Source organism: Mya arenaria, chromosome 3 (genome assembly GCF_026914265.1).
Source record: "Mya arenaria isolate MELC-2E11 chromosome 3, ASM2691426v1".
Lineage (NCBI taxonomy): Eukaryota > Metazoa > Mollusca > Bivalvia > Myida > Myidae > Mya > Mya arenaria.
The window spans coordinates 79,200,347-79,220,898 of NC_069124.1; the positions used below are offsets into that span (position 1 = coordinate 79,200,347).

At 38.0% G+C, this 20,552-nt stretch overlaps 1 protein-coding gene and 1 long non-coding RNA gene across 2 annotated transcripts; both read right to left on the reverse strand.

Annotated features, from left to right (window-relative positions):
• Position 1: 1 nt before the first annotated feature.
• LOC128227322 (ubiquitin-like protein 7) lies at positions 2 to 16,061 on the reverse strand. Its single transcript, XM_052937728.1, has 8 exons — positions 15,915 to 16,061; positions 11,022 to 11,150; positions 9,826 to 9,905; positions 6,088 to 6,172; positions 5,880 to 5,937; positions 1,794 to 1,947; positions 752 to 919; positions 2 to 292 (listed from the first exon to the last, which is right to left on the reverse strand). The coding sequence occupies exons 1-8, from the start codon at positions 16,051 to 16,053 to the stop codon at positions 167 to 169; spliced, it is 939 nt and encodes a 312-aa protein (XP_052793688.1). The 5' UTR covers positions 16,054 to 16,061; the 3' UTR covers positions 2 to 166.
• Positions 16,062 to 17,564: 1,503 nt separating this feature from the next.
• On the reverse strand, positions 17,565 to 18,041 carry LOC128227332 (uncharacterized). Its single transcript, XR_008259796.1, has 2 exons — positions 17,908 to 18,041; positions 17,565 to 17,691 (listed from the first exon to the last, which is right to left on the reverse strand). It is a non-coding gene; the product is annotated as an uncharacterized LOC128227332 (long non-coding RNA).
• Positions 18,042 to 20,552: the final 2,511 nt, after the last annotated feature.

Here is a 20,552-nt window from a genome sequence, read left to right on the forward strand (position 1 = left end):
GGCCAATGGCATTTAAAACGTATCTCAAATTGACCTTCATATTCAGAACTAGTTGTCCGACATGTTATAATTGGTCAAGAACACACATACATGTAATAGCATCATGAATGACCAATGTTAACACACTAAATAAACAGCCGTTACTGAATGGAACATGCTTTAGCGGTCATGAAAACTCTCCGCCGAAGATGAGGTCAATGGCAGCCTGGAGGTCTCCGTTGGTGGCTTGGAGTGCCTGACGGGCAACGTTCTCATCTGTGATACCCATCTCACGCATCTGCTGGATCTGGCCCTGCATGGGAAACAATGATACAATGTACGTGGGCCTCTTCATGAACAGTTATAGTTATACAAAAACATGTATTTAAATTGGAAGAAGAAATTGTTTTCCTGTTAAGTAATTTTGTAGCCATACATATTTGTCGTTGTTGTCTTTTAACAATGCATTTGAACATATGTATTTTAATTGTTGAATGTCACTTTCAACTCTTCATGCTCTGTAAGAATTTATGTATGCCAAAAAAACTGCATGTTAATTTTTTAATTTATTATTTTATGTTTTTCTCAATAAACCTACAACTCAAATAGTCACATGCTTTCCAAATTCTCTGATAGCAAATTTTCACATGACTAATCTCATTAATTTCAAAACAGTTTTGACTGAGTAGGATTTTATTAAGGTACCGATCTTTTCCTTTAAAGATAATTGGACAAAAAAACAACTTCTAAAGTGTTAAGGAACTGTTCGTACGGTCATAGTAGACTGTGCCTGTAGAATGGCCTGTTGGAAGAAGTCCTGTGTGATCATGTTGTTGGAGATGGGTTGACTCTGGGCCGAGGGCGACCCAGCGCTTCCCCCTGCAGCTGCTGCAAGAGCTGCTGCCAGCTGGTTGGCTGTAATTGCCTGGCCCCCACCGCTCTGAAATAGTTAAATAACAAAAATTAATAAACATTAGTCAGTTTTTCTATTAATTCATGTTAAAACATAAGATGTCTGTACATCTGTTATGTATTCAACAACTTTTCAAGTTGTTATTTAGAAGCACAACAAAACTCAACAGCATAAAATATTCAGCACTAAATGAACAAGAGTTGTCACTGAATGTGATTAATAATCCGAACACCGCCCTCATAGGAAATGGCAGTGAAATAATAAGAAATCCTACCTGAAATTGAAAATGCTGTGGATAGAATTAAGGTTCTTGTACACTGCACTTCCTCTATTCAAATTGTGCTTTATATATTTGTTTGAAGTTGAATTAAATTCCATCCAGTAGTAATGCTCTGGACAAGAAAAAAGTAACAAAAGGGCAATATCTAGTAATTTACTGAAATATAGTTAAATGTAGTTGTATTACTATGTTTATGTCTGATTAATCTTTTTCTTTTTTATGTGTTTAGTTATTTAATCTGCTTTGAGGTTTGCGTATCAAATTGAAGGGATAGCTTACGAAGATAAAAGCTACTGAACACTATTCATTAATTTTTGGAATTATGAATTTAAAAATACACTCAATTCCTATTTGATTTTAAAATTTTATAACACTTAAAGCAATTTAATTCAGGGAAAATAATAGTATTAAATATAAGTTCTTCTATCACAAATCACTTATACATTGTGTAATAGCTTAATCAATAAGATTAATGTTCTTTTCCAGCATAAACTACTGGCTTTTCATTGCTAATTGCTAAATAAATGAGCAGAAATATACCGCCTGGATCAAATGTTGGTCTTAAAAGTGGGGTAATAGTAATTTATCAGAAGTGTTCTGGTATTAAGAAATGCATGCTACCGTTGATGGTCCATCCTCATCATCATCAGACATATTATCAATGGAGTAGGACCCTGACGAGGGTGTGGTGAAGTTTCCACTATTTCCTGCCTCCTTTACACGCTCGCACAACACCTCCGCCAGCTCTCCAAAACATGGGTGGGCCTCCAACAATCTGGTATGGAAAATATACAAAAGTAAAGCAAAAGGATATAAAATTAAAAAAATATAGTTTTAAAAAATATATATAATTGTAAATATATTAAATAAATGTTCTTATTTTAATTGTTGTACCTTGTTCAAATGTGTAGGTTTTTGATTTTTGCTAATTATTATGGTCAAAATAAAAACTAAGCTAAATACTCAATTTTGCTTGTGCTTTCATATGCATAAGCAATGATACATTGTAAATTTAAAAATTGCACTTTTTGCCAAAAACAATAGTGCCCTTCCCTATTTAGGTCAAATATAAGAGCAATCGGTGAGTCTGTTGGTCAACACCCTTACCTCGGTGAGTCTGTTGGTCAAAACACTTAACTCAATGAATCTTGGTGAGTCTGTTTGTCAACACACCTACCTTTGTGAGTCTGTTTGTAACATACCTACCTCAGTGAGCCTTTTGGTCATCACACCTACCTCGGTGAGCCTGTTGGTCAACACACCTACCTTCGTGAGCCTGTTTGTCAACACACGTACCTTTGGTCAACCTGTTGGTCAACACACTTACCTCAGTGAGCCTTTTGGTCAACATACCTACCTCAGTGAGCCATTTTGTCAACACACCTACCTCAGTGAGCCATTTTGTCAACACACCCACCTTGGTAAGCTAGTTGGTCAAGACACCTACCTCGGTGAGCCAGTTGGTCAAGACACCTACCTCGGTGAGCCAGTTGGTCAAGACACCTTCTTTGGTGAGACTGTTGGTCAACACACCTACCTCGGTGAGCCAGTTGGTCAAGACACCTACCTCGGTGAGCCTGTTGGTCAACACACCTACCTCAGAGAGCCTGTTGGTCAACACACCTTCCTCGGTGAGCCAGTTGGTCAACACACCTTCCTCGGTGAGCCAGTTGGTCAACACACCTTCCTCGGTGAGCCTGTTGGTCAACACACCTACCTCGGTGAGCCAGTTGGTCAACACACCTACCTCGGTGAGCCAGTTTGTCAACACACCTACCTCGGTGAGCCAGTTTGTCAACACACCTACCTCGGTGAGCCTGTTGGTCAACACACCTACCTCAGAGAGCCTGTTGGTCAACACACCTACCTCGGTGAGCCTGTTGGTCAACACACCTACCTCGGTGAGCCTGTTGGTCAACACACCTACCTCGGTGAGCCAGTTGGTCAACACACCTACCTCGGTGAGCCTGTTGGTCAACACACCTACCTCAGAGAGCCTGTTGGTCAACACACCTACCTCGGTGAGCCTGTTGGTCAACACACCTACCTCGGTGAGCCTGTTGGTCAACACACCTACCTCGGTGAGTCAGTTGGTCAACACACCTACCTCAGAGAGCCTGTTGGTCAACACACCTACCTCGGTGAGCCTGTTGGTCAACACACCTACCTCGGTGAGCCTGTTGGTCAACACACCTACCTCGGTGAGCCTGTTGGTCAACACACCTACCTCGGTAAGTCTGTTTGTCAACACACGTACCTCAGAGAGCCTGTTGGTCAACACACCTACCTCAGAGAGCCTGTTGGTCAACACACCTACCTCAGAGAGCCTGTTGGTCAACACACCTACCTCGGTGAGCCTGTTGGTCAACACACCTACCTCGGTGAGCCAGTTTGTCAACACACCTACCTCGGTGAGCCAGTTTGTCAACACACCTACCTCGGTGAGCCTGTTGGTCAACACACCTACCTCGGTGAGCCAGTTTGTCAACACACCTACCTCGGTGAGCCAGTTGGTCAAGACACCTATCTGGGTGAGCCTGTTGGTCAACACACCTACCTCGGTGAGCCTGTTGGTCAACACACCTACCTCGGTGAGCCAGTTGGTCAAGACACCTATCTGGGTGAGCCTGTTGGTCAACACACCTACCTCGGTGAGCCAGTTTGTCAACACACCTTCCTCGGTGAGCCTGTTGGTCAACACACCTACCTCGGTGAGCCAGTTTGTCAACACACCTACCTCGGTGAGCCAGTTGGTCAAGACACCTACCTCGGTGAGCCAGTTTGTCAACACACCTACCTCGGTGAGCCAGTTGGTCAAGACACCTATCTCGGTGAGCCAGTTTGTCAACACACCTACCTCGGTGAGCCAGTTGGTCAAGACACCTACCTCGGTGAGCCAGTTTGTCAACACACCTACCTCGGTGAGCCAGTTTGTCAACACACCTACCTCGGTGAGTCAGTTGGTCAAGACACCTATCTGGGTGAGCCTGTTGGTCAACACACCTACCTCGGTGAGCCTGTTGGTCAACACACCTACCTCGGTGAGCCTGTTGGTCAACACACCTACCTCGGTGAGCCAGTTGGTCAAGACACCTACCTCGGTGAGCCAGTTTGTCAACACACCTACCTCAGAGAGCCTGTTGGTCAACACACCTACCTCGGTGAGCCAGTTTGTCAACACACCTACCTCGGTGAGCCAGTTGGTCAAGACACCTACCTCGGTGAGCCAGTTTGTCAACACACCTACCTCGGTGAGCCAGTTGGTCAAGACACCTATCTCGGTGAGCCAGTTTGTCAACACACCTACCTCGGTGAGCCAGTTGGTCAAGACACCTACCTCGGTGAGCCAGTTTGTCAACACACCTACCTCGGTGAGCCAGTTTGTCAACACACCTACCTCGGTGAGTCAGTTGGTCAAGACACCTATCTGGGTGAGCCTGTTGGTCAACACACCTACCTCGGTGAGCCTGTTGGTCAACACACCTACCTCGGTGAGCCTGTTGGTCAACACACCTACCTCGGTGAGCCAGTTGGTCAACACACCTACCTCAGAGAGCCTGTTGGTCAACACACCTACCTCGGTGAGCCTGTTGGTCAACACACCTACCTTGGTGAGCCTGTTGGTCAAGACACCTACCTCGGTGAGCCTGTTGGTCAAGACACCTACCTCGGTGAGCCTGTTGGTCAACACACCTACCTCGGTGAGCCAGTTGGTCAACACACCTACCTCAGAGAGCCTGTTGGTCAACACACCTACCTCGGTGAGCCTGTTGGTCAACACACCTACCTCAGAGAGCCTGTTGGTCAACACACCTACCTCGGTGAGCCTGTTGGTCAACACACCTACCTTGGTGAGCCTGTTGGTCAACACACCTACCTTGGTGAGCCTGTTGGTCAACACACCTACCTCGGTGAGCCAGTTGGTCAACACACCTACCTCAGAGAGCCTGTTGGTCAACACACCTACCTCGGTGAGCCAGTTGGTCAACACACCTACCTCAGAGAGCCTGTTGGTCAACACACCTACCTCGGTGAGCCTGTTGGTCAACACACCTACCTCGGTGAGCCTGTTGGTCAACACACCTACCTTGGTGAGCCTGTTGGTCAACACACCTACCTCGGTGAGCCAGTTGGTCAACACACCTACCTCAGAGAGCCTGTTGGTCAACACACCTACCTCGGTGAGCCTGTTGGTCAACACACCTACCTCGGTGAGCCAGTTTGTCAACACACCTACCTTGGTGAGCCTGTTGGTCAACACACCTACCTTGGTGAGCCTGTTGGTCAACACACCTACCTCGGTGAGCCAGTTGGTCAACACACCTACCTCAGAGAGCCTGTTGGTCAACACACCTACCTCGGTGAGCCTGTTGGTCAACACACCTACCTTGGTGAGCCTGTTGGTCAAGACACCTACCTCGGTGAGCCTGTTGGTCAACACACCTACCTCGGTGAGCCTGTTGGTCAACACACCTACCTCGGTGAGCCTGTTGGTCAACACACCTACCTCGGTGAGCCTGTTGGTCAACACACCTACCTCAGAGATTCTGTTAATCAACACCCCGACCTTGGTGAGCCTGGTGGTCAACATATTTAGGTTGGTGAGTCTGTTGGACGACCAACAGTCCAACAGACCAACATCCTTACCTCAGTGAGTATGTTGGTTAACACCCTTTTCTAGGTGAGTCTGTTGGTCAACACACTTACCTCCTTATGTTCCCTGGATGAGCAAGCACACTGACAAGTTCTTGGTCCATGAACAAGTCTGAAATAAAACACAATAGCTTTTTTTTCTTATTCTCAAACAGAGTCTCATGAAATGTGTTAGTTTGTTATGCATAACAAAATATTTAATGGTCAAAAGTAGAGAAGGGCTAAGCCTTTTCACTTAATAATTTTTAAATGTGTGGCTTACTAAGTGTTGAAGGATTGGCATTGAGGCCGGGGACAGCATTGATCACATCATGCAGTTGGTCCGGTGTAGAGAAAATAGTCTCAACCTGAAAACATATATATTTAAGATTCTACGTTCCTCTGCTTATCAACATTTATTTGCCAGTTTGAAACTAGAGCTATCACTAAAGGTGATTAATACCCCCGAACGCCGCCTCTCATTATGATTTATCATTGTATGAAGTTTTATGCTATTCCATCTAGTAGTTTTCAACTTACTGTCCGGACAAAAGTTTGACAAAACAAACACACAGAAAAAGGCAATAACTCTGTAATTTGCTAGTATAGTGTAGTGATTCATGTACACTGAACTCCTTCTCATTGTGCTGTACCATTGTTTAAAGTTTTATTACATTCCATTCGGTAGTTTTCAAGTTATGCTCCGGACAAGAAAAAATTAACGAAGGGCAATAACTCTGTAATTGGCTAAAATAGAATTGCGGTTCCTGTACACTACACTTCCTCTGTAACTCTGTAATTGTATGTATGTATGTATGTATGTATTTCTTTAGACCTTGCGGTCAAGGATAACCCGTGAAAGTGCAAGCACTTATTTCCAACGGGGTCCTTTGTTTTTGCTGAAGGGACAGCACGCTGAAGAGACAGTGGTGGGATACAAGGAAGTCCGGGTGCGATACCCTAGCTCTTTTTCGAAGAGACCCCTTGGTTCTTTTACGTGCTCGGTGTAAAGCACCGATGCACGGGGTACAACTTTCCTGGGTTAAACCAGTACTGAGTACACCACTTTTCCAAGCACTACCCTTTAAATGCCAAGCGCCAGGCAAGGGAGCTACTTGTACCAATTTTTAACATCTTTTGGTATGACGCGGCCAGGGATTGAACCCACGACCTCCTGCTCCGTAGGTGGACGCTTAACCACTAGGCCACGGAGACAAATAGCTGAAATAGAATTGCAGTTCCTGTACACTGCACTCCCTCTCATTATGATCTATTACTGTATGAAGTTTCATTAAACTCCATCCAATAGTTTTCAAGTTATGCTCCGGACAAGAAAAAAACAACAAAGGGCAGTAACTCTGTAATTAGCTGAAATATAATTGCGGTTCCTGTACACTGCACTCCCTCTCATTATGATCTATCACTGTATGAAGTTTCATTAAATTCCATCTAGTAGTTTGCAAGTTAATGTCTGGAAAAAATATTGACAGCAAAAAAAAACAAATAAAAGGCACTAACTCTGTAATTGGCTGAAATATAATTGTGGTTCCTGTACACTGCTCTCCTTCTCATTATGATCTATCACTGTATGAAGTTTCATTGAATTCCATCCTATAGTTTTCAAGTTATACTCCAGACAAGAAAAAAAACAAAGGGCAGTAACTCTGTAATTAGCTGAAATAAAATTGCGGTTCCTGTACACTGCACTCCCTCTCAGTATGATCTAGCACTGTATGAAGTTTTAATAAATTCCATCTAGTAGTTTGCAAGTAAATGTCTGGTAAAAAAATTGACAGCAAAAAACAACAAATAAAGGGCAATAACTCAGTAATAAGCTCAAGTAGAGTTATGGTTCTTGAACAACGCAATTCCTCTCATTGTGCTTTACTATTGTATGAAGTTTCAATGAATTCCATCCATTACTTTTCAAGTTATACTCCGGACAAAAAAAGTAACAAAGGGCAATAATTCAGTAATAAGCAAGAATAGAGTTATGGTTATTGTACACTGCACTTCCTCTCATTATGCTCATTGTATAGTTTAATCCAATTCCATGCAGTAGTTTTTAAGTTATGCTCCGGACAAGGTAAATTGCAACGGACCGACCGACGGACCGACCGCCCGACCACAGGGTGAATCCAAATACCCCCTTCAAACTTCGTTTGTCGGGGGTATAATAACAAGAGGCTCAAGAGGGCCTATCCTCTACTGGCATGGCTCTTGTGTTCATTTTCAATCCAGAGCATGTACGTATGAGTAATAGGCAACAGATATATAGTTCACTTTTTGTGTTTGGGTTAGCTGAAAACGCTGCACGTTCAACATCTGAGGACAGAAAGTGTTGTAAGCAGATTTTAATATGTGCCAAGTAAAGGTAATCTGAGGGTAAAAATATTTGCTCTCAAAACTGTACTCATGGTCAAAATTTAATTACTGTAGCTTTAAAAATAAAAAAGTTGGTCAAAACGTCAAAGTCAAGGACTTACGCGGATAACATTGATGCTCGTTTTGGCAAAACTGTACATATGGTCAAAATTTCATTGCTGTAGCTTTAAAAATTAAAAAGAAAGTCAAAAGGGGTGGGGCCAGCTTTTGCCCAAGGGGCATAATTTCAAATGTTTTGGTAAACGGTTATCATATGATGCTCCACAACAAATATCAAAGGTATGGGCCTCGTGGTTTGAAACAAGAAGATTTTGAAAATGTTTCTTAAATAAGTCTCTAGAAAACTTGTGACCCTCGGGGCAGAGCCAGTTTTGATCCAAGGGGCATATTTGAACAACCATGGTAGTGGACCACTAAATTAAGCCTTGTTCTGCATAGCTGTTTCAGACAAAAAGGTTTTTAACATTTCCCAATTTCAGTATACCAAACCTGTGAACCCGGGGGCGTGGCCAGTAATGACCCCAGGGGCATAATTTGAATAAACATTCACAACCAATTGTGACTTAACATGTAAACTTGGCTAAAAATAGACTTCACTCATGTAGACTTGGCTAAAAATAGACTGCTAAAAATAGCATTTTTTTATACTTTCAAGACCCATAATCTAGACATGAATGGGCAGATCTGGCTGGTTTTCAAAAGGAACCGAGCTTTAATGGATATCTAAATACTGTACAAGTTTCATCGAGATACAATCAAAACTGAAGACTGTATCGTGTTCACAAGCAATTGTTTACACAATAGCATTTTTTTATACTATCAAGGCCCATAATCTAGGCATGCATGGGCGGATCTTGCTGGTTTTCAAAAGGAACCGAGCTTCAATGGATATAATGGATATCTAAATACTGTACAAGTTTCATTGAGATACAATCAAAACTGAAGGCTGTATCATGTTCACAAGCAATTGTTTACACAATAGCATTTTTTTATACTATCAAGGCCCATAATCTAGGCATGCATGGGCAGATCTGGCTGGTTTTTGAAAGGAACCCAGCTCTAATGGATATCTAAATGCTGTACAAGTTTCATCGAGATACAATCAAAACTAAAGACTGTATCGTGTTCACAAGCAATTGTTTACACAATAGCATTTTTTTATACTATCAAGGCCCATAATCTAGGCATGCATGGGCAGATCTGGCTGGTTTTCGAAAGGAACCGAGCTTTAATGGATATCTAGATACTGTACAAGTGTCATCCAGATTCAGTAAAAACTGAAGACTGTATCGTGTTCACAAGCAATTGTTTACAGACGCACATATTACGTACACATTACCATCGCATAAGCTCTTCTGGCCTTTGGCCAGTAGAGCTACATACTGAAAGTATAGCTCAGACTTTAAGCAATTGAAAATATTAAAATTAGTAGTATGCATCAAAATAAGCTGTTATTCAACATTGTATCTTTCTACCACAATAACCATTAATTTCAATATTGCTTAGATACCTATAGCATATATACAAACAAAAGTACAAACAATGAACATAAACATTTTCATCGAAACAATAAATAACATTGCCTCCTTTACACTGCAAAGGAGTATATCATTAAATCAAGTACAGATAAACTCACTGTTGATTTATATGCTGGGTTTTTGAGTGCACTTTGTAGGAGAGTTATCAGGTGTTTGATCTTTTCTTTTGGGATTGGAGCTGTAATGATAAACATTGATAGTCAAAAGGTGGTTTACATAAACATTGTCTTGTCAATTTTTTGTATATTTACCGGGTTATATGAATAATTTCACCTCAAACATTTGAAACATACATTTAGGAAGGAAGAGTGTTTTTTTTTTAAATAATCGAACGATTACATTAAGTGTTCTAGTAGCACCTCGCACATGTATATGCTTATAACAAGGTTTGTTATATATACATTATAAAACTGCAATGACCATGTTTTCAAAGTCTTTAAAATAGTTGTTTATTTTTTTCTCAAGATTTTGATCAGATATTGATGGAAAAAAACTTATTGCTGTATTTCCATTTAAACAAATAACTAGTGAATAATTCATAAAATGTGTGCTTATTTTCATAAATATTTATTTATTTATTTGCCATATTCTTTCACGCATGAAAATAGGTAATGATAATTATTTGTTTTTTTAATAACTTGGCATTTTTATGCCTTTTCACTTTTGACAGCAAAAAACGATAATCATACACAATCTGTAATATTCAACAAGAAAAGGATTATTTGTGCCACTTTTAAAAACAATTCAATAAATCAGGTCGTCAAGAATTATTAAAATAGTTATACATTAACAGTATGGTATAAATACTGTAAATGTCCAAACGGGCAAGCTTTTTTTTCATGGGTCTATTTGCAGATTCTGTGACATAAATTGATCTCTGTTCGTCACAAACTTAGACGCTGCCAACCATCTAGTTGATAGGTAATGTGACAAGTGTCAGCAATTCATACTTATGACTCTACACATGACTGGTCATGAAATTTAGCAGATTGGTTCATGAATGGTTCATGAAATATTGTTCTTTTTCAGCAAACTGGGCTTCTTAAAAAGACATGCGCTTGAAGTGTCCAATAGAATAGCAACATATTTTAATAGCACACACCCATACTCAATTTCATAGACCCAATATAGCAATGATTAACTGATAGAAAGGTGGATTTGTTAATATTAATTCATTTTAAGAACAACCAGTTATTTGAAGTTATAACAAATACAGTGAATACAAACATAGTATGCTTGCCATTAACAAACTTCATCAAAGTGTATGTTGAAACTATACCATACATGGACTCACCTTTACTATCACTAACATCATCACTGAAGGGTTCTTGCTTTGCTAACAGATGCACAGTAGATCCAGAATGGATTCCATATGAACAGAGGGAAGCATCTTCTTTCAGACATTGGCCACAATACACAATATCTGAAAATATGACAATACAAATGACAATATCTGGGTATGTAACAACACACAATACAATATCTAGAAATGTAACAATACACAATACAATATCTAGAAATGTAACAATACACAATACAATATCTAGAAATGTAACAATACACAATACAATATCTGGAAATGTAACAATAAACACTATCTGAAAATGTAAGCAAAACTAATATTATATTAAGGCAATAAAACACAATATAATATGTAGCTTTTATTCTTTTTTAAGACCATTATCTCGTCAAAAAGTGTTCATTTGAGTCTTTTCACTATTTTCTTAGCCATATGACAGCAACCACATGTTTTATCCGACAATAAAATAAGAAAAGAAATGCATAATCTTCTACTTTGATAGTATTCAGGGAGATTTTTTTAGCAAGTCCAAGTTAGCAAAATATAAAAAATAATTTTAAGGCAAAAGTACGAAAAAATGTATTAACAAATATTTATTGCTTTGAAAACCTTTACCATTTTGTACATACACATGTACAGAAGTATTTTAAAAATCATCCTTTTCTTATCACACACTGTCATGCCTTTCAATACTTACATATATTTTTTTATTTCTTCCATTTCCCTAATAGTAATATTTGTTTGCCTTCATCATTATAACAAACATATAATAATCACTTCTTGTAAAAGTTGATAATCAAAATGATAAATTCGGGGGGGGGGGGGGGGGGGGGCATTATGGCCCTTTATCCACATTTTAATTTTCATTAACTTATTTTAGTTAACTTATTGCAGCTTCCAGTTTTTACCCACATTCCATCCGGCAGTCAGTCAAAACTGTTTATTTAACCCATAGGCCACTCCAGTAAAAACATTTTAGACAATTTATGTATGGGGATCATAAAAAGATCACTAGTGATGAATGTTTAAGTATCACATGTCAAAATTCTGAAATATGAACTGACAGATAGCACTGAAACTGCAAATTAATGGTGTTTGGGTGTGCTCAAGTATAACTGATTGACATTTCAGGAAACATGATTTGTTCAGTTTAATAACAGTTTGTTTGCAAATAAACATAAAAACATGCTTTCTAAAAGTCACACATTAGTACATGTGTACTTTTTAGTTTATTCATATATCCATCTTCAAAGATAACTACCAATGTCATCTAGACTAATTAATGACATGGGTTTTTCAGCCCTTCTGTAGGAGTCGAATATCATTGATTCCCTAAGTATTTTAGTCTATGATTTTCCAAATCACACAAATAAAACTCACTTAAAGGGGGAATGAAGCCCTGTTGGCTTTTATTTAAACAGTTCTCAATAGTCACTATCTTATTTTTATGTTTTATATTAACACTTCATGATTGATATACGGTACATGTACAATCTTAATCATGTGTACCTTCTCTTTATCTAATATGTTTTACTTGATGAATGGTGTGCATGAACACCTTTTTTTGACAATGTATCGCTATATATTTCTTTAAAAAAAAAAAAAGATTATGCAAACATATATATGGCCAAACAAAATAATATGTATGGTTCTGTAGACCCGAAAGACCCTAAATTTTAACCACAGACTCTACTCCTTTGCGTAATTCAGTATGGAAAACAATGGTATGAAAAAGGTACGAATCTTTGGAAACAAATTTGATTGGTGCGAAAGCGGAGAGTTCAAATCCACTGGATGTGTTCAGATTTTTTCATTAAACTAAAAAAAAATTATATGGAAGCCTCCATGACAGCTTCATGTCTTGTAACTATGGTTTCAAAAATATTTTCATCTGGAAATTTAACATGAAATGGGATAATATTCCCAAAATTGGAGTTTCAGAGTTGTTTCCCATCTAATCCCATCCCATCCATTTGCATCCCATCCCATACCACCCCATCCCATCCCATCCCTAACCATCTATCCATCTATCTATATGTGATACTATAAAATAATAATAACTCATGAGCTAGCATTAAAATTGAGTGTAAGAAATGAAACTAATACTAGTAAAATGTGGAAGAACTTGTGTGTCAGATATTTGTACATTACTTTGTCAATTATTTGTACCGTAGCTCAGACACTTCGTCTAAATAATTGTATGTGGACAATTTTTTTTATATGGCAAATCCTTTAGGGAAATCATGTTTTGAATGTCTATTCGTTTAGACTACTCAAAGTTATTTAATAGTCTGTTTTCTGGTCAAAAAGTTATCCCCTGAGAGACCAGTAGCAAACACTGTTCAAATGAAAAGGCAGACACATACAATGATGACAATCTAACCCTGAAGTCTTAATTTCCTGGGAAACAGTTCATATTTAGGCATCAGCCATCATTTTTCACATGAACATGCTTAAGAGTTTGTGACAAGCCATTAATGGCTTATTTGCACTCACCATGCAGGCATTGCAGCTATGTTACAAAGCAGGTTTAATAGCATGCTACTGATCGTGAGTAAGAGCCATAAGGTACATAAAAGCAGTGTTTAGTAACTTCACGTGATCTTTTATGAAAGATTTTAAGTGCCTAAAAATTCTGACACGTACATGTTCACAAATTTTCTGATTTAAACATATTTTATTGCATGATGATACAATACACAATTTATGATGAAGAAAACAACAATGAAAGAGGACCAGTGCAATGTACAATCCTAATGTTCATATCAAAAGAACATGCAAAGGGAGTGGGCCACAAGTTTTTCCCATCACATTTTTCTTACCCTGTCACATCAGTTAAACCCCTTTCCCATAATATCACAAATTGACTTGCGGGATCTTTTAGGAAAGATTTTAAGATGAAAAACTTCTGACCACGCGGATGTTCAAAAATTTCCTGATTTAAACCTATTTATTGCATGATAATGCATTTATATTCTATGACTATGTACCTTGTTGGTATACAGTACACTCCACGCGGAACTACCACTTTCCACTTTCCTCGGTGACTCGGAGGCGTTTTTAATTTATCGCGGATTTCCGCCGAGTACGCAACCTTTTTCCTCGCTAAATTTCGCCGAGTTGCACCGAGTTAGTCGTTTTCTATGGAGGGTTTTATTGCCGATAGCGCCAGCGATCGTATCGATTTATTGACCTAATCGCGGAACTCCGCGTTTTGTGCATAGCTACTACAGTACATTGCTTCTGTTAATACAGTATTAAATAATTAGATAATTAATTTTTCAAAGTACAGAAAGTTTCTTTAAAAAACAATTATTGTAAATTTTCATCAGCATCGTCAAACAACTGTTGTTTTTCACATTATGTAATTAAAAGATATACCATAGCGTGCGTTTGTGTTTGTTATTGTCATCTGTCTCATTTATCCGTACTTATCAATGGTTCTAAACTTATTTATAACGCATATGAGTTTAAATCCTTCATCAAGGTAATTAAAATCCCATTAAACACCATTTTATACATGCATTGAAATGAATAACACATTCTATCGGCTTTAGATCAAACAGTCACTCTGTGTGACGTCACATAACTCACAGTTTTACGAGGATCTCATGGAGAGCATGTATATTGTTATGCAGGATTAATGTGTCTGAGTGGTGTTTTCGAATGTAACTGGAGTATTGCATTTCCAACTTCAAATTCATCACACTAATTAGTTACCTATATCATTGAATGTGTTGACTTTTATTGATGATTCAATAAGTATAACTGTACATAATTGCTTCATACAGTCTATAAGTGTGGTATAAGTTTTAAAGTTTATTGGCAGATTGTTTTACAAAAATGTCATGTCTTTGTTTTCTTAATCCCTTGATTGCCATTGTTGTTTATTTAATCCTCCAATAAATATTTCACACTCTCTCTTTCTACATGCAATACATTGTTTAAGATGGGTATTTACTAATTAACTTGTCACAGTGGTGTACTATATGGTTAGGTAATCTAGCCAGGATAAAAGATGAAAATCAATAATCTTCGTCTGTGAAACTTGGTAAGTGTGAAAGTTACGATTGATGTCCTTTGGGTGTCCGAAAATTAGGTACGCGAAATAAATTATTTTTATAAACAATTACGGGTGTAGCAAAAATTATCAAATAAATTAAACAAAATTAGATACAGTGGGAGATTCTTATCGGTTTTCCTCCGAGTTGCGCGGTGTTTTTACCTCCGAGTAACGCGGCGATTGTAAATGTACGGGCCACTGATCAGCCTCGGTGGGTGAACGAGTAAAAACGCAGAGGAAAGAGGATTATGATCAATTGGATGTCGTGTCCGCGATGACCAAAATCCGCCGAGGAAAACGGAAAGTGGTAGTTCCGCGTGGAGTGTACTGTACGTCAAATAAAATTATGTTCTGTTTTGTTCTGATGATACAATTACACAATTTATGATGAAGAAAACAACAAAGAAAGATTACCGGTGCAATGAACAATGCTAATGTTCATATAAAAAGAACATGCAAAGGGATTGGGCCACAAATTTTTCCTTCGGTTATGGCCATATCCCAAAATTTTACAAATTCCCTGCCACAGTGGCAGGATTTAGATAATAGTGTTGTGTATATTGGCAATCTGGGGTTGCGCTCCATAAAGATAATAGTAGTGTGTAAAGACTGCATTCTCAGGGCACTGTTTTTAAAAAAAAAATCTGTAGGCATGTAATCAAATGACTATGGTCTTTATAACTTAAAGAAGATATTTATTTATCATTTAGCTTTCTTTTACAATGTAAAGACTTTTGAAGGACACAGTTAGTTTCTGATATTTAGTGGTGTGTAACCTGCTGAAACGTCAAAAAAAGGTAGCAATCATTAAGCAATAATTATACCGTAGGAATGTGGAGAGGAACTGCAAACACTGATTGCTTCTTTAAAACTTTTCACATTTTGGTCTAAATTTACACCAGGCAGTTTATTTCTTGTGTTTTTTCCTTCCTCCCGTCTGTCACATATTGTTATTGTGGCCATTTTGTTTTCTATAAAGTTACACCCTAATAAGATTTACAGTCAAAACGTCCTATGGTCAAAATGTCCCCAGTGCCTAGTCAAAACGTCCACAAGAACGTCCCCATTTTTTTTTAAATTTATACATCAACTTCAATGTTTATGATTAATTAAAAACAAGAAGTAATAACTTCCCAAATATTTATTTGATGTCAGGAATTATATTTGTAACAATAATGACAATAAGTTTACTAACATTGACTACAATTATAAATACTTTATTTATTTGATAATACGCAATATATTAATAACGATAATGATAAGAATATAATAATACTTTATCTATTTGTTGACAGGAAATATAATATTATCAATAATGAAAAGATGTGTACAATCATTTACTATAATACGCTATTAACAAAACTTATAACACTAGCATATTGCAGACAATAAATAAGCAGTTAGTCCTCATCCTCAACCTCCTCTGTTCTTAGAACTCGATGACCATATATGACTGACACCTTCTTCAGGAGCCCTGAAGTTTATATGTCGCCGGCAGTGTAGGCGTCCCACGCACTTAACAGCCTCGACTGCATCGACCGAGTTGATTTTCGTTGTATTTTCCGAAGACTGAGTTCTGAAACCAGACATTGTCAAACACAAATAACTATATAATGTCCAGATATACAACACATTTACAAGATACAATTTATAGTTTATCCTTTATAATCTCAATGATAAATCACGTGAATATTACTGTAACGAGGGTCATAAGTGGTATGACGCAGGGGGGGGGGGGGGGGGGGGAGCTTATTTACCCTCGCCATCGGGTTATACCCATTCGGCGAGCACGCTACGTTTTACAGTATTTCCACAGATTTAATAACATTTACAACATCTCGTCTTTAATCGTAGCGTGGGTGCTTTGGACTGTATATATAAAAATATTCCTACACAGTATGTATAAATCTCTGGTTAAAAATTCAATATTTAAATAATATCTTAAGTATCTATCACATACGCATTAAAATCAAACACTTCAAATACATCTATACAAACATTTTAGGCTCAGCCTACATTTTTTTAGAAAGATGTCTAAATTTTAAAATTCTTTACAATAGTAATTGTTTATATTTACAACGTATCCTTGGCATTATAACAACTAGCTAGTGAGAAATTTTATTTATTTTTTAAATGACAGATTTCTCACTAGTTAGTTTCCTAAACCACCCCCACCAGAGATGGGGGCTAGGTATGACGCATATCCCAAAGGAAGGGATTTATAAGGAACACATTTAACAATTGTCACACTTATTGCAGCAAACTGCTGATATACTTTCCAATTAAAGGCCATGGTACCTAATTATTGCAACAAACTAATTCAAACTTCTTTCATTTCATCCAATTACGTACATCAAACACATCGCCTACTTTCATTGAATGATACATAATTATCTATAAGCTACAAACTGCGATCACACTTCCTTATTTTATTAAGGTAAATCAAAGAAATTAAAAGAAAAAAACAAACAAAGTAAATAAATAGTATTATTTCATATGTAATACAAAAAAAGGACAGAGCCTGGTGTGTCGCCCATGATAATTGCCTGTTGTTTCGCCCGGTACTGGATGTCCCAATCACATAAGTAATCACATGATTTGCTGAAATAAAAAATAAATAAATCATTTATTAGTTTTATTTTAACATATATATTAAACAATAATTCCGGTGGGGACGTTTTGACCAGCCAATTGGGACGTTTTGACTTTTGGTGGGGACGTTTTGACTTTTGGTGGGGACGTTTTGACCAAAATGGGGACGTTTTGATGGCGTGAGACCACAGTTATTTTTACTATATGTTTCATATAGACACTAACCTGGCTTTTGACTTTATACACACCCCAATTGAAAAACAAGGACATGGCATCTCTAGAACAATTCAAGACACAAAATATAATCACAAGAAAACACCATGTTAACCATTGACCCGACTGTCAAAATTGAGTTCAAATACATAACCCTTCCGCCAGGGAGTCAATCGGCTACAAACAACTAATTTTCAGACTTCCACAAGCTATGATTTTTCCAATATTTACATTGAAAACTATCAATTTCTGCAATAGAGTGTCAACTTCAGTCAAGTTCTCTGCAAAAAGAACATTTTTTGCTTCTTTTTCATTCAATTTTAATAAAATATTGATACTTGAACACAAGCACTCTTTGTTTCTGTATTCACATCCGGATCTTGAGCCTGATGGTAGGACGTTTTGACGGTAGGACGTTTTAACCTGGGGACGTTTTGACCTGCAACCCCCTATTGTACATGTTTGGTTATATTATTTCCCGTCCATATTTCGTACCGTACGTTATACGCATTAAATATTGATGTACTCGGAACGCATACAGGGTCATCTTGAATACCTTATACGAAGCCATGGGACACAATGCCTAATGTCAGTGAATACGCAAATACTAAATGAACCGTATCAAACGGCCCGCTTCCAGAAAGGGGACGGTAGTATTTCCCAATCCCTCCCGGCCGTATTACCTAGTCCAAATTATTCTACGTTGACGGATTTACGTTACGATTTTTGATATGGCAAATCCTTCACGACGTTAAGGATTGGAATCCCGTATAACAGGTCTAATATTTTAGACTACGTATTACCCGGCCCCAATATCACGAAAATAATCCATTCTACCATATTTAATTCAAAATCGTGGGTTTTTTTTAAAAGCGTTTTTTTCTCATTCAAAGCAAACTTAATCTGGAGCAGAAAATGTCCTTTAATAATTGTTAATAAACTATAGAATATGTCTTCCTATTCAGGTGTTGAGGAGGTTATACCGTCATAATAGACCATGGACATAACGGACCAAATTTATGAACATTACGAACCATATTTGGGTAAGTAAAAAAAAAAAAAAATCATGGTCCGTAATGTCCCGCAATATGGTACGTTATAAAGTTAAATCAAACTGTAAGTAAAATTATTAATCAGGGTCCGTCATGTCCACAAATATGGTACGTTACAAAGTTAAAACAAACTGTAAGTAAAATTATAAATCATGGTCCGTAATTTCCCCAAATATGCACCATTATGTCCCTAAATATGCTCCGATATGTCCATGGTCCGTAATGTCCTGGCACCTTTTGAGGGTGAGAAAGCGGTCCGGTAGCTCAGTCGGTAGGGCGCATTTGCTGTCAGCGAGGGGTCCCGGTTTCGAGCCCCGATCAGACTGCACATTTTCCTCATCCTGTGACAATTGCTTCATAGTCAGACAGTGTTTCATAAAGTTAGCATTAATTTCAGACTCGAACACACTAAACCTTCGACTCACGAAACATTGAAACGACGGTGTCTCTACTTAAAGTGTGTCTATAGGGTTAAAACAAATATTTGAAAGTAAATTGTGTCATGGTCAGCGACCAGCATATAGTTTTCACTAGACTCCATATTATTAGGAGAAAATGGCAATGCTTCTAATAAAGTACGGTTTCACTTGAACCATACACATTTGAATTTTATGTAAATCCAGAAGCTTCATGTGTCGTCAAATTTCTGTATATTCGCTATGCTCTCCATGTTATTGATGAAATGCAATAATCAACTATCTTTTTATATCTTAATAGAAAAACAATTTCATTTGTCATATTTCTCCAACTAACAGGGGTTATAACAGCAGATGATTGATAAACCTGAAAAAAAAAAATCATCGGGGTCAGTTAGAGGGCGAGGGATTCATGCACATAGCATCGTAAAGGGGCTCGGATTCTTTCCGAGAAAAAACAAAACATTTTTTACATCCGTTACAAGCTCTGAATATCGATTTCAGGATTAAAATGTACTCTGCACATGGTCACTGGCTGTCTTTAAAAGCTTGAAGCAAATCCTTCGAAAGAAGCAAATCCTTCAAAAAGTTCACCATTCAAAATGTATCGAGTGGCGTTATTCTGGTAAAAAAGAACACAGCACAAATCCCGCCTTTATGGTTATACGAACATAACTGAACCTACATGTAATATGTGAACATCTGAGCAAGTCCTCAAGCTTTTTTTACTACTATCCCCTATACAGGAAAACTGTTATTAGGGCCATAACTGTGTACAAATGGACAGAACACAAAATTCTTCCTTTAGTCGACTGCGCATATTGCCCGAACATCTGATGAAGTTTGAAGATGACCAAATGGTTAAAGAGTTACAACTTTATGTCATTCTCCATAATATAGAAATAAATAACGAAGGGTCGTAATTCTGGTAAAAATGGACACAGAATAAAATCCTTCCTTACTGGTCATTTGCACAGGATACGTGAAGCATATAGGTGTTAGACATACAAGATTCAGAATAAACAGATGTACAGACACGACCAAATGTGTACGCCTCCCAAAGGTGTACGTGTGTATATGATGAGGGATACATCATCAGGAATAAATCATTACAAGTACAAACTGTTTATTGAAAAACTGAAGTATGTGCATTATATAAATACCTGATTAGAATGCATCAAATTAAAGA

Coding starts and splice junctions, on each gene's coding strand:
- LOC128227322 (XM_052937728.1), bottom strand. CDS start 16,053: ATGGCCACAATAACAATATGTGACAGACGGGAGGAAGGAAAAAACACA. Junction 9,906..11,021: donor TGATGTTAGTGATAGTAAAG/GTGAGTCCATGT, acceptor TTATCATTACAG/CTCCAATCCCAAAAGAAAAG. Junction 920..1,793: donor ATGAGGATGGACCATCAACG/GTAGCATGCATT, acceptor TAACTATTTCAG/AGCGGTGGGGGCCAGGCAAT.